General features: G+C 38.7%; 1 protein-coding gene across 1 annotated transcript; it reads left to right on the plus strand.

The window, feature by feature from the left end:
• The first annotated feature begins 580 nt into the window (after nt 1-580).
• On the plus strand, nt 581-15,916 carry peb (pebbled). Its single transcript, XM_014231595.3, has 3 exons — nt 581-1,931; nt 6,797-7,996; nt 8,802-15,916. The coding sequence occupies exons 2-3, from the start codon at nt 6,983-6,985 to the stop codon at nt 14,076-14,078; spliced, it is 6,291 nt and encodes a 2,096-aa protein (XP_014087070.2). The 5' UTR covers nt 581-1,931; nt 6,797-6,982; the 3' UTR covers nt 14,079-15,916.
• The last annotated feature ends 162 nt before the right edge of the window (nt 15,917-16,078 follow it).

Genomic DNA, 16,078 nt, shown 5'->3' on the forward strand with positions numbered 1-16,078 from the left:
TTGTGATAGCAACGCTCACACACACACACACACATGCATACCAGTGAATGTATCATTTCCCCTTCCGTGCTGAGCTCGCATCGCGCCAACGCTGCCGGCACGCCAGCCTGCGAGTAACACTCAGTTTCCTTAGTTTTGAGAGCAGCAGTTTATCTACAACGCCTCATCCAACTAACACAAGCTAACGCAAGGCATATATATGTATGTGTGTGGGCTGGTGCGCTGGCCAGCGTAGATAATTTGGCTTGTTTTGCTCCCTTTTTCCGATTATTTCTTTGCTTGCGCGCGCTCTCTTCACATAAGCGCATGCATGTATTTGTGTGTTTGTATGTGTGCGTGCCGTATGCTCTGCAGCTCTGCGCGCCAGCGCTAGATTCAAACCAGCTACCAGTCATACTCAACAGTTCAACTGGGGTTGGACGCCGACAGCAGTTCACTCTGGACTTGGTGCGGTTGATTGTTGTTGTTCTTGTAGTGATGTTGCGCTTGCTGTTATTGCTTGCTCACTACTGCTGCTACTCTCAATTGGGATTAGTTGAATTTGTTTGTGTGCTGCTGCTGCGCTGCTGTTGAAAGAGCTAGTCGTCCCCCCCCTGTGCTTGCTGCCACTCAGTCACAGACGCGCTGCCGCAATTCATCCACCTCAGCCATGCGCTCAGCAGCACGCCAACTCGCTTTTACGATTTTCTTTAAATACTACTCCGTGGATGGGCTCTCGCAACAGTCGTCTTTTATCTGGCCAACGGTTAAGGAAGTATTGCTTGCGCACTCTGTGATCGACCGTCGGATGCATTTACGAACTTGTTGTTTAACCACCTAACGAAATAATACCTAAATTGCAGCCACAACAATAACAAAGTGTGTTACAAAAAAAATGTTAACCAATTTTTGGTATACAATATATATAACAACAGCAGCAAAGTGAGAAAGATAAGCAAACATATTGCTTTGGCTGCCTTCAATTGCGTCTCCGGCTTACTCCACGCGCGCCCATCTCTTGTGCTTGTGTGTAACGTCTTTTTGTTAGTGTTTTTTGTATGAAATTTATCGTCTTGCAGCCAGCCTTCATTGCGTGCGCGACGCACTGCGCTGCTCTTAGCTGGCGCTGCTCTGCTCTGCACTGAAGCGCATTCTGTTGAGCTGAGCGCTACTTCAATCAAACTCATCGCGCGTCGAATATATCATTCCGTGTGCGCCCGTGAACGTGGTTACAACCACAGCTCGAAATATCGGGTTCGCTCATCAGTCAGCTGCGGTTTAAGTTCAGTGGCATGAAATTTGAAGTGAAGTGGCCAAAATAAATGAAAGAAGCGGAAGCATATTAGAACTTCAATAAAAATATAAAAAAAAACAATATTTATTAAGTGCTGTGGATGCTCAGAAATGAATAGAAGAAATTTCTAAAAATACGGCAAATAAGACTACGAATTAAATTATTTTAAGACAACATTTTTTTTTTTTAATTTCAAAAATTTTTTGTATAAACTGAAAGTGTTTATCAGCAACTTGTGCGTCGATGCTGCAATCAAATAACAGTTACCAAATAGGAGAGTGCCCACTACGAAAACAAATAAATTTAAAAAAAAAATTAAAACTAAGAACAAAATATTAAATTAAAAATTGAGATTGCATATTTTATCAAAAAAATGTATAAATACACTGAAATTTGAGTAAATGAAAGTGAAGTTGTGGAACGACCTAACAAAGGATAACCAAACAATTGCGAGCTGCTGAATCAGCTAAAAATACACGCTAACTATTAGTCAAGAAAATCTATAATAATAATCAAAAGCATAGAAAAACGCAAAATATTTAGTGTGATTTAGCGAAATTTTAAGTGTGAAACAAAAATCGAACAAAAATATTTTTATTTACATCAAACACGCTGGATTAAAATCTGCAATGCAATTTAAAGCTAAGCGATCAAAAAGGTAATTATAAATTAATTTTTTATTTATTACTAATAAAACTCACAAAAAAAAAATTATTTAATTTTATTTCTTTAAGTAGCACTCACAAATTAAACTAAGTATACATATATTGTATATGGTATTTAGATTAAATAATACTGAAATAACGGTAAAATATTGACAGTTCTAAATTGCAAGAAAATATATTATTTTTTACCTCGAAAACCTCTTAAAGTAATTAAAGCACCAAAATATTTTAAAAACAATGTAAACTTTACAGTTTTATAATAAAATTTAATCAAAATATTGAAATTGAATTGAGTATAATCTAGAGAAGAATTTTTTTCTATAATGCTCCAAAACTGCAAAATCTCTTCAATTTCGGTACACCTTTTCAAATTAGTTAATACAACTTTAAATTTTTAAAGCTTATTTTTGGTGTTTTTTATGTTCTCTGTCTAATATTTTGTATAATTTTAAAGCTTAGTCCCCATTTGCTCTCAAAGTTTGACGCTAATAATAAATATTTTGTAATGATGAAAAATTTCTTTCTACTAAAAATTTTGAAAAACTTCATTAAAAAAATTGCATAATAATAAAAATAAGCAGTATATATATTTAAACATTTTAGCTTAGGTTTTCATTATATAAATATATTTTAATTTGTTAACTAATTTGTTATCATGCTGTAAAACTTTAACTTTTTAGCTCTGATTTTGATTATTTTTTCTTTAGCAAAATAAATTTTTTATTATTTTATAAAATGTCGCAATAACTTGTTCGTAAATGCGTGCCAATCAAAAAAATATTAAAAAACTTGTGTAAATAAAATTTTGTTTATTTTTTGAGCAAAAAATTTTTTATATGTTTCTAAAAAAGATTTTGTCAATTTTATTTTTTTTTTTGAAAAAAAAATGTAATAGCAAATTTAAAACAAAATGTTTGAGGTATGCCTTTAATATACCCCAAAGCTATATAGAAATATGTATGTACCATATGTCAACGCATATTAAAATATTAATTTGGTTTCGAAATTATTTTTAATAGCAACAATGATGGAAACAGTAGAAAACGCATACAAAAATTTAACAAATGATTGAATCAGAATTAGATAAGATTTTAAATAAATTATATATTATATATAATTGTTTTATATTTTATTTTTTTTATCTGTTTTTTCATTTCATGGTTCATAAACTTATAAAGGTCCATTTCAAATCAGTTCTTAATTTTTGATTTCATTATTTTTCTTTTATTGCGGCAAAGTATTTACTCTGTATTTCTTTTCAACGCAAAGGTAATATATATAATTAAACCCTTTTTTATAAAACACATGTTAACTTCTAATAAGATCACTATGATTTCATACATAAAAGTTCCACTTTTCAGTGCATATGTATGTATATAGATACAACTGTTTACGCTGCTCAAATCGGCTTTACCTATGTACTTGTTAATATAATAAAAACAACTATATTTGTATGTGAATATATATATATATATATATATATATATTATATATATATATATATATAAATTTATTGCATTCGAATCCCTACTAGCCTTAGATACTCGCTTGTAACCATCTTACATACATATATATGCATGTATGTATGTATATAAAGCAATAAGATTTCGATTTGTGTTTATGACATGTTCATAAAATTGCATCCGCCCAGCGGCCATTGCGAGATTGTACCTGCATATAAGTATTTATGTATAGTTTATAGGTATATATATATATATATGTACTTTCATTTACGCATTCATAATCGCGCTTACAATAGTATTTCGGCAGGGGAATCAATATACGTAATTAGTTCTAATCTAATTTATTTTACCTTGCACATGACTCAGCGCTCCACTTTTTCAACCAAAGTTATAATCTTAGCTGCATATATACATACATACGTTTGTAAATGCCCATACAGTCATATGTTGATAGATAAGAATTTGCTTAGGTATATGTAAATCAATGAAGGCTGATCAGCAATATTGACGAGGCAAAACAAAAATCGCATATAGATATGTACGCTTATAAGAATTGGACATATCTGGATAATACATATAGACATTTACAAGTGAAGTATATAGTATAAGTGTCTGAATCATTTAGAACTCATTATAAATTGTCAATTTGGGAAGTTCCAAAGTAAAATGGTAGGTGAAAATGTTTCGGTTTTACCGTCGGGAAATTAGTTTAAGCCCGTACACTCTCAACAAGTGATATCAAAAGTATTTATTTAGGTTAAATATACCCTAAGTAGGATATATGAAGTTAGCCACGAAGTTTATAACACCCAGAAGAAGACGTCAGAGATCCTATAAAATATATACATACATACTCGTATGTACATATGTATGTATGTATTTAAGCGACCAACGTGACGAGCTGAGTCGATTAAGCCAAGTTCGCCTGTCTGAATCGATCTAAAGTTGTGCACACGTCCTTTTCTCCTTTCATATTTATTCTTTTTGTTTTTGATATCAATTTTTTTTTTGTATTTTTTTCGTCTTGACATCACTTTAACTTCCAAAAAAATTTTTTTTTTTATTTATTTCAAGCTCAATTATGTTGAATTTTATTACGTTTTGATTGCATACACATACACCTTTACACATTATCTAAATAATATATATTGTATATATATATATTCATCAGTCCATCTAAATTGTTTTCCCATCCATATCATTTTATTTCATCCTATCTAAGTTCAATAATACAAAATATTTTCTAATTGTTTATTACTATTCAACCACCTGCCTATACGTACATACATATGTATGTATGTAGTCATAAATATAGATATGTACATGCGCTACTACACTTATACAGCACGAAAAGTAGCCAACAAGATAACATTCATAGGCAAGCAGCGCTCTCTCTTGTCTAATCACATGGTACATATGTATGTATGTACACATGTAATAGCTACCCGATCGAATTCGTGGCATTCGTAGATTTCAAACTTGATATTTATTTGTTGCTACACACACGTACCTATGTATATCGACTAGTGTGTGTGTGTGAATATATGTACATCTGTAAACAGAAATACAAAACGAAGACGTCGCAGAAGACATTACCGTTGCGACGGCTGTCGATGATGGCCAATGGCTGCACAGCCCCAACGATTCGAATGTTCGTTTGTTTGCCTGTTTGTTTTTACGACGGTTGTTAGAGGGCTTATTGTGACATATTTTTGTGCATACATATATACATTTGTATAAATGTATGCTGTAGTTCATGTTGACATGTGTATTACAGTTAAAACATTTGTAGCGGTATGAATGCAATACTTACTTATGTATATATGTATGTACATACATATCATATATTTATATACATGTCTCTATATGCTATATACATACATATATATTTTTTACATACAATACCGTTATTTGACTTTTATAGGTAATTTTATATTAGATTTTTCTCTAAGATAGATACATAGTTCTGCACATTTTTTATTGACTCTTCGTAACGGCCATATTTAGTACCCTTGTACATATGATAATCACGACTTACTTGGATGCATTAAGAGCGCCTTCGCCTGTTTGTATGTTTTAATAAATATTAATAGGAATCTCATTAATACGAAATATGCACTTTTTAGTTTTATTTTTTAAATATTTTTTGTATTTACAGTTATATTTTTATTTTTAAACCCTAAGCAGAGTATATTAAGTTAATACATATGTATATTGTAAATGATTAGCATGACGAGGTGAGTCGATTTAGCCATGTCCGTCTGTCAGTATGTATACCATATACTACCATATATACTATGTACGCGAACAACTCCCTTAATTTTTGAGATATCGTTTTAAAATTTTGCACACATCCTTTTCTTGCCAAGAAGCTACCTGTTTGTCGGAAACGGTGATATCAGGCCACTATAGCATAAAGCTGCCATAAAAACTGACTTTTAAAAATCCAGTTCTTGTATAGAAAACTTTTTTATTTGACAAGAGATCTTCATAGAATTTGACGTAGATTATCATCCAAAGCAACGCCACAATTTACGAACAAATTGTTCAGACCAGTTCAACTGCCATACAAACTCATAAATCAAACTCAAGTCCTTGTATGGAAAAATTTTATGTTCGACAAGTTAAATTCACGAAATTTTGCATAGACGATTACCTAAGACAGCGCTGTTATCTCCTAATAAATTATTCAGATCGGACCACTATAGCATATAGCTGCCATACAAACTAATCTATCAAAATCAATTTGCTAAATATCTCTTTTTAGGCTTATATGCTATAAACAATGCACTTGTGAAGGGTATTATAGTTTCGGTGCAGATTTTTTAGTTTTTACTTTCAATTATAATTTTATTTAGTTTTTTTTTTACATAAATAATTTGTTATTGAAATCTGCAATCTATGAATCAGAAAATGCTTTTTCAGTAAAGTATGATTAAGATTATTTATAAAAATAAAATAAAGAACCAACAGATTTTTCTCAGCGAAACCCAGAAATTAAAAGCTTGGCAGACAGCATATAAATATTTGTGGTTTTATTATACAATACTAGAAGGCGATAAAGCCAGTATATATTATATTTTACTATGTCAAAATTGCATAATGGGAAAACCTACATGCACACATACATATATGCAATAAATACATACAATACATACACATATACATATATAATAAATACATATACGAAATACATACATACATATATATAGAGTACATACATACATATATTATATATACAATACATACATACATATATATACAATATATAAATATTTACAACTTCGCTACTTTGTTAGCCGGCACTTGTCAGCTTATTTTAGATATTTTCATCCCAACGCACACAGATTGAAGAATCTAATCACGTTACCGTTTTATTTATGCTCTCATTTCAGATTTATTTCAGTCTCGTCTCGCATATCTCAGTTTCTCAACCAAATATTTAAACAAACAAAAAGCAACTAAAGAAATTCGGCTGCAGCAACGAACCAACCAATCAACTAACCAACGGCACGTGCCTGCATATAACGCACACACACACATCTAAACATAAACTAATCATATCGAATAAGAACAACGAAATGCTCGCCACAGCAGCCGCCAGCACACAACCAGCATTGGATGCCATACAAACGAGCGTCACCAAGATGGAGCGACGTGACTCAACGACGTCGGAATCATCGTTGGAGCACTTGGATTTGGGACGCACACCAAAAAAGCTCAGCGCACACTCATCGGCCACATCTACGCCGCATACAAACACCAACATTAGCAACATAAACAATAACAGAGCCAACAGCAACGATGTGCATGCAAAAGATGCCAACAATACAAATGCCACAACTGCAACTGTTGCCTGTGGTAGCAACAAAACATTGCTACCACACCAGCAGCGACACATCAACGACTCCGATGAGGCGAATGATTATGACGATGATGACGAGGAGTCGCCCGACGAACAGTGCATTGGCAAACAGAATACGCTCAATTCGAGATCACAGCGTCACCATAAGCGTCGCAGCACAGCGCCACGTCTAGACAAACGGACCAGCGTACATTTGGAATTCAATGCGGATGATCCCAATTCGCTGCGCAAGAAGTTTCGTTTTAATCGCAGTAACTCTGCGTCCGAACAAATGTCCAGCAATAATGAGTCTGGCTTCGTGGACGCCAGCTGTAGTAGTCATTATCTGAATGCCTCGGCAGTGTCATTGGCGGCGGCAGCAGCGGTGGCAGCAGCAGCAGCGACGGCGACGACGACAGCTGCAATTAACATGACGCCGTCACTACTGCATAGCACAATGTCTGCATCAGCGTCGGCATCGGGCTCAGCTTCGGTTTCGGCGACAGGCTCGCACAGTTCGTCGTCGGCCGCTAGTTCGCCGCGTGGCTGTGGCGCTGGTTTGGCTGCTTCCTCCGCTTCGGTGTCGAGTCCCGAATCGGGTATAGGCGATAGGGAACGCGAGGACATGAAATTCGTGTGCACCATCTGCGATGTGGTGTCGGCGACGCGACACGAATTCACAAATCATATACGCTGCCACAATTACGCCTCCGGGGATACGGAGAACTACACATGTGCTATTTGCTCTAAGGTAAGTGCGGTTTGGGAGGTAATAATTATGAAAAAAGAGTTTATAGAAAAGGAATAATTATTAAGAGCTTTTAAAATAGGTTAGTTGCTTATGTAGGGGCGGTTCAATTAACAAAAAGGAGCATTGAAGATTTCCGCTATTCGAAAGTGTTTTCATTTCAGCGGATAAGGCTTCAAATGACTCTTCTGACATGGTTTTCTGAAGAGCCTTCGCAATTAGAATCAGTATCTTTGATACTTCTCTGCCGTCCTAGCTGTAAACACGAGCGCTCAATTTGATTTAAGATAACTTGGGTTTCTACAACATCTCGGGTTAATTTCGAACCTTCAAGAGCTAGTAGAAAACCATAGGGAATGATTAATCTCCTCTTCCTAATATTTCTAAATTCCCAAAATTTGTAAACCTCTGGAAACGATGACGGAAATTATAATCAATCTCTTAGTAACATTAAACAATAGAAGTACATTTGTTTTAGGATAACTAGGAGTCCCTAAAAGCCTTAGGTCAATTTCGTAACTTCAAAGCTCTCTAAGAGCTAATAGAAAATCGTAAGGAATGGAGAATCGTCTCCTTATATTTTCATTAATATTTCTGAATTCGGAAAATTTATAAACCGGTTGAGAATTATAACAAACTATGAGGCACTTGAACGAATTAACGTGTAAATCATGCTTGTTATTTGACATATAGCACAAATTTTTGTTGCAACTAACATATTTTCTAATGTAATCATTTACTAATTATACAATTATTTAAATTTCTATTTCCCTTCTGTCATTTCTCTTCCGCTCTGCTCTCTGTTTAGGTACTCTCCTCGGCCTCCTCACTGGATCGGCATGTGTTGGTGCACACGGGCGAACGTCCATTCAATTGCAAATATTGTCACCTCACCTTCACCACCAACGGCAACATGCACCGGCACATGCGCACACACAAGCAGCATCAGCACAATCATCATCATCGCCGCAACTCGAATGGAACAAAGCAAAGTAGTCACAGTCACAACAATAACAATAACAGTGCCGCCGGTATGCCCACCAACAGTGGCGGAACCGACGCTTTCGCCTCAGCCACCAACACTTATGCGCAATTAAGTAATGGCTTGATTGGTGAAGGTGTCAAAACAGCATCAGCCGAGGCCGTAACGATGACGAACGATGCCAGTACGGCCGCCACTGCTCAAACGGGTAGTGGCGCCGCCGCCGCCATCGGTGCAGGTGTTAATGGTAAACGCTTGCACAGTAGCGGTGTAGAAAGTTGCGAAAGTGACGGCGGTTGCTCAACAGACTCCTCATCAAGTGCCATCAGCCATAGCTCAAATAATAATCATAGCAACAAAAACAATAATAGCGACAATATCAACAACAATGCCACAAATAATTGCAATAACAATATGAACGCGAAGCGTAATCGTTTAGGTAATTTTAAGCGTAAACTTAGTGAACAACATGACGAAGGCAACGCGGATGACGACGCCGACCTGACAACGATGACGGCGACGAAGCGACGCGTGAAGACCACCATAAACAATAATAATATAATCGGCGAGGATGTGGAAGAAATTGATGCGCGCATGGGCACTCATACTAATGACAGCGCCATGGTAATCAACAAAACCAGCGCATCCTCTTCGGCATCGGCCATGTCGGCGGAGGAACGCGATGTCGGCGAAGATGACGATGAGGACGTTGAGCAGAAGCCGTATTTCGCCTGTCCCGTCTGTCCGGTGTGCAATACGGGTGACTTTGCCGATACACGCGCCTTGGACAACCATTTGGACAGCGAGCACTCGGACATACCCGCCAAGTGCCGACACTGCGAGGTAGTCTTTCGCACACACCGCCAACTGAGTTTGCATCCGTGCACGCAGCGCTTGCTCGGCAGCCGGCAGATGCCGCTGGTGGAGTGCGTGAAATGTGATCAGAGCTTTGAGAATGGTGACGCTTTGGAGTTGCATGCGCGCGACTGCCGAACTAACGAGTTGAGACATGCGCGCCGTAGTCGCAGCCTGAGCGATAGCTTTACAGCAACGCCTCTGACGGAAGCCGAAATTGAGGATAAGACGAACCAAATACGCGATAATTTCTTGCGTCAGTTATATATGCAAAGTCAAAAGCCATTTTGCGCGCAGAGTTTGATCTCGCTGCCCTCGCCGCAGCACTCAGCACACGACGAAGTGGATTCGGCGAATGTAAGCAATACCGATATCAAAATCGAGACAGCTGACACTGAGCCAACAGATCAATTGACAAGTAATTTACTATCACAACAGTCGCACGACTCAAAAGATCTTGCCGATATACAATCGATACTCAACATGACTTCGTCGTCGTCAACATCCAATTTTTTGAAGAACTTTGAGCAATCGGTGAACACTCCATCCAGCAATTATAGCTTGGACAAAGATGAGGAGGAGGCGCAAGATGTCTTCACATCTGAGTTTCGTAAAATGAAATTGCGCGGCGAGTTTCCATGCAAGCTCTGCACGGCCGTCTTTCCGAATTTGCGTGCGCTAAAGGGTCATAATCGTGTACATTTGAGCGCCGTCGGCCCAGTTGGTCCGTTCCGTTGCAATATGTGCCCTTACTCGATATGCGATAAGGCTGCGCTGGTGCGACACATGCGTACACATAATGGCGATCGGCCTTACGAATGTGCTGAGTGCAATTATGCTTTCACCACGAAGGCTAACTGCGAACGTCACTTGCGTAATAGACATGCGAAGACTACACGCGATGAGGTAAAACGTGCCATTATATACCATCCATCCGAAGACTCAACTTGCGATGATCCCGCCAAGAAGCTGCATATGTTCTCTTCGCCCGATTTCGATGACGATATGGAGTTGCAATATCAACAACATCATCCCAAAGATCGCTCGACGCCCGTGTCGCATCTTAAAGAAATCTTAACCGCTGAGAGTCCACTTGCCAAACCGATAAAGATACAGGTTAAGAGTTTAGAGCAATTGTTGGACAAGTCAACCGGTTCGGTCGGTAGCTACAATGACTCGTTTGAAGAACGTACACCAGCGACGTCCAGCTTGCAACAAGGCGAGGCTGCGCCCATCGATTTGAGTATGGATGTTTTGGATCTTAGCAAGAAACCCACAGCTAAGTCCGTCGAAAAAGAGGGCATTGCTGCACCAGCACCGCCAGTAACAGAAAATGGTATTGATCCGGAAAAGAAACTGGATCTATTTTCATATGTGAAGGAGAATTTAAACATGCCAAAAATGCTGGAACTCTGGAGTTTGTCTGCACAATTCCCATTCATGCCCGACTTCGCTCCACTAATGAATCAGATGTTTGGCGGCAACGCTGCTGCCAATCCATTTCTACCACCCGGTCTGGACTTAAATAAAAGTATGCAAGCTTCGGCAAACATGGCACCACCTATGCTACCAAATTTGAACTCTCTAATGGCCGATAAGCTAAACACGCATCCAAATACCACATCAGATCCCAATATAATGAATCAAATGTTGCCCACATCCATGATGACGCCACCACCACCGAATACCGGAATGAATATGCCGCGTCACTCGCACATTTCACCCACGGTATTGCCAGGTGGCCCCGTCAAAATGGTCATAAAGAATGGCGTACTAATGCCCAAACAGAAGCAGCGTCGTTACCGCACCGAGCGACCCTTCGCCTGCGAGCATTGCTCCGCGCGATTCACGCTTCGCTCAAATATGGAGCGACACGTAAAGCAACAACACCCTCAGTACTACGCACAACGTCACCGTACCGGCCACCACAGCATGCGTGGACGCGGCGCCAGCAGCTCAACGGCAATGAACAGCATTTCCCATTTACAAGCGGCAATTGCTCAAGCGCACAATAACGCCACTCAAGCACAAGGCAACGGTCTGGGCGCTTCACCGATATCGGAGCAGGTCAAGTACGCGATACTGGCGCAGCAGCTGAAGGCGCGCAAGGACACCGACTTACTGCAACAAGCCCTGGCGCACGGCTCCAGTAGCATTGCAAATAGCCATCATATGTTGCTGAATGCTGCTGGTGCTGCGCTCGGACCGCTCGGCCCACCAAACGGTCTCCAGTTCCCATTCAATCATTTGGGTCAGCCCACAAACGTTAACGGCACCGCGGAGGATGATGAACCAAAATTGATTATTGACGAAGATGAAGATGATGACGTCGAAGAGATACTAGACGACAACGAAGAAGATGAAGAGTTCCAGTTCTCAAACGAACACTTCGAGAATGTGCGCAAATTTCAAGCGCCAGCACCCGTCGTGGCAGAACGTAAGACAACAACCCCAACCACCAATGAGTCAAACAATGAGACAGCGAAGAAAGTTGCCGAAACCATACTCGAACAGGCGAAGAAAACTGGTCAAAAACCAAATCAAGCAACCAGCAAACCCAGCTCAAACTTTACCGCCAAACCCACACCTACTAAGTCAGTTGCATCAACAACAACTCCGGCAGCACCTGCGGCGCCTGTCACGCCAGCCAACACAATGAAAGCCATGATCGCACAAGCCGAGTCGGTGGGCAAGTTTCTGAAAGAGGTCGCCAGTTCACCTTTCAAAGATGAATCGCAAGATCTGGTGCCGGTTGCCAAACTAGTGGACAATGCCACCAGCAACGCCGTTTCATTCAACAATTATTTCCGTCCCAGCGATGTAGCCAATCATATGGAACAAAGTGACGAAGAGGGGCTGGTGGCCTCAGGCAGCGCAAGCGAAAGCAATCACTCCGGCACCGAAGACGTAGCCGCACCAGCGGAGCCGAAAAAGAAATCGGCCTATAGTCTTGCGCCAAACCGTGTCTCATGCCCCTACTGCCAACGCATGTTCCCCTGGTCCAGCTCACTGCGACGCCATATACTAACACACACCGGCCAAAAACCATTCAAATGCTCACACTGTCCGCTGCTCTTCACCACCAAAAGCAATTGTGATCGACATTTGTTGCGCAAACATGGCGACGTAGAGTCAGCGGTGTCGGTCTATGTGCCAACCGAAGATGTCAACGAGCCGATACCAGTGCCAAAATCCGTCGAGGAGATCGAACAACAACAGCGACAACGCGAAGAGGAAGAGCGCAAGCGCAAAGCTGAAGAGGTGAAATTGGAGCGTGAGCGTCGTGAGAAGGAGCAGCGCTTACAGCAGGAGAAGGAACAACAAAATAAACTCTTCAAACAATTGGCTGTCGCACAGCTGCAACAACAGCTCAATGTCTCAATGAGCGCAGCCGCAAATGCGGCCAGCAGCGCAGAGGCCGATGCACGCGCCAAAGAGAATCTCTCACAGCTCAACGCTGATTTGCCATACAAATGTCATTTGTGTGAGAACTCCTTCGCCGAACGCTTCAATTGTCTGGAACACATCAAAAAGCAGCATGCGCCCGAGTTCACATTGCTACTCAGCAAGGGCGCAATCGTCAGCGATGCCGAAGCCAACCAAACACAACTGCTCGAGGACGAGGAACGACGTGTGGGCGAAGAGGCGAACAACTTTGCGCTGCTGCCAAAACTACCGGCCTACACCAATCGCAAAGTAATTTGCGCCTTCTGCGTGCGTCGCTTCTGGTCCACCGAGGATTTGCGCCGACACATGCGCACACACTCGGGCGAACGTCCGTTTCAATGCGAAATCTGTTTGCGCAAATTCACGCTGAAGCACAGCATGCTGCGACACATGAAAAAGCATACAAGTCGCGGACCGAATGGAGGTGCCGGTGGCGATGGTGCTTCGGCAATGGCTAACAGTGGCTCGGACTTCTCGGACGATGAACAAATGCCGACACCAACGTCTACGTCTGCATCTGCCTTCACCAGCGCCACTACAGCAACGACGACGACTGCGGCGATAACAGCGACATCTGCAACACAGCGTTCACCCAAAATACATGAGCTGTTGAGCAAAACCAACGAATGGCGCAGCACTCACTTGGCTGGCGAACAAAAGGAGAATATTGCCGAAGAACAACCGAATGGACTACACAACGACCTGATCGGCAATCTGTTGGGCATCAGCGATCAGGGTATACTCAATAAATTGCTCTCGTCGCCCGACGAAGCGGCTAAACTGTTGGGCGTGGAGAAGTAAGCTACCGCGGCAATGGCTGCTTGAGTGCAGTCGGGTTAATGGAAATACGAGAGAACTTTTTTCGATTGCGAGTCAGCTGTAGCTGAGGCAACTATCGGCATTCGCTACGCTGTCTCGATCTAGTCAAAACTCTTAACAAAAAAATTAAAACAAATAAGATGTGTATATTTCTCATTGTAAAAATGAAAGTCGGCTATAAACTTGGAGCCGTTAAGCAGCAAGGCAGCCAGCTAGCGCCAAAATACTTAAATTTTAATTCAAAAAGACGCAGTGTTGCATTTTTGCATGCAACTTTTTGCAGTTAAAAACTAATGGAAAAATATATTGATAGTAGAAAAGTAGCATTGTTTGCTATTTTTCTCAAAAAAAACATTTTTTTATAAATGCACCAATTATTAAAGAAAATAACTATTTAAAGATCTTCTGCCAGCTGGCTTAAAGTTCCTAAAATTATTTTCTTACAAAAATGCTTGCAAAAGTCTATTCATAGCATTTTTTATCTGGAAAATATTAGCGGCGCAACTACTAACGGTCAACTGGTACTCGATCTTTGCCTTCAAACTACTACTTACGCTGTTAAAATTAATCGAAAAAAATATTTATTATTATGTAACAACGAAAAATAGACTTAAATATTGATGCTGCTCTGATATTCAAAGCAATTCCAACTGAATTTTATGTACTAGACAATTTTCTAACAACTTTTCTCTATATTATACGCCACCACTGTTGCTACTTGTCAAACAAAAATTACATAAGCACTGTTAGCTTTTAAGCATTACATTATAATTACTTGAATTTGTAATTGTAACAATTTTAATTACTTTAAAGCACAAAAGTGCAATTTAATCATAAAAAGACAAATGTCCCCACAAAAGATATACCAAAGCTTTTCTATATAAAAACATTGTAAAATATTATTCATAGAAAATCGAAAGCAAAGATTGTTGTTGCACTTTCAGCAAAACTTATTATATACAAATACATACATACATTGTAAGTCATTTATTGTCTCAATTATTGTAATTTTACACGTTTTAATAGACTTTTGCCTAATTTTGAGGTTATGCTTGACAAAACAAAAGACTTAAATCTAAAGAGTAGCCTAGTTAAATACAAAATAAATATATACAAATAAGAAATATGATTAAGCAACGAATAACTGTAAAATGCCTTCAATACAATTGATATGTACTTAATATAATACTTAATTAAAGGAATCTATTATAAATAACTATAAATAAAATTAGTTTTTTTTTTTGGTTTTGAATTATGAAACACTTGAATTACAATTTTGTAAATTTGGGTGAGGCCTTCAAACCGCAAAGTGGCTTATAAAATATTATATTTAAATAGTTAACAAAAACAAAAATACAAACTTAAAGTACTTAAACTAATGTTAATTAAAAAGTATTTAGCTGCATGAAAATATCTAAGAATCAATGAAATCTAATATTAAATGTCGCTTTGTAGTTGTTAGTATTGATAATATTGATGTTATATTTTCGATTTTTGCTTTACATGCATGCGTATGTAATTTTTATATATTTATTCTAAATTATAAGAAGAGTGAATTTGGAAAATATGGCCTTAAATTACTCAATAAAAAGTGAAAGTCTAATAAAAAAAAACTATATACAGCAATAACCAAAGTATTCTTTTGTCAAAAACTTATTAGAATTTACAAAACCATATATCTGAGGTTATATAAATCAGAGTTTGAATAAAATATATATTTAAGTTTAAGCTAAAATTAAATAAATACTTGAAATTGTAATTTACGCAAAGAAAAACTTCAATAAAGTACTTAATAAAATTATTTGAAAAGAACGAAAAAATTTGTGGATTTTTATTAAATTTACTGATAATTTAAGCCCTATATGGTACATAGGACCGTAGAGAGACATTATTTGTGTGTGTACATTTAACAGTGGTCAGCAATCTTACACATTTAAACGATTTGAAAAAAATGCAAATCAAAATCCATATTTTGGGACTAA

The sequence above is a fragment of the Bactrocera oleae genome, chromosome 5 (genome assembly GCF_042242935.1).
Source record: "Bactrocera oleae isolate idBacOlea1 chromosome 5, idBacOlea1, whole genome shotgun sequence".
NCBI classification, from domain to species: domain Eukaryota; kingdom Metazoa; phylum Arthropoda; class Insecta; order Diptera; family Tephritidae; genus Bactrocera; species Bactrocera oleae.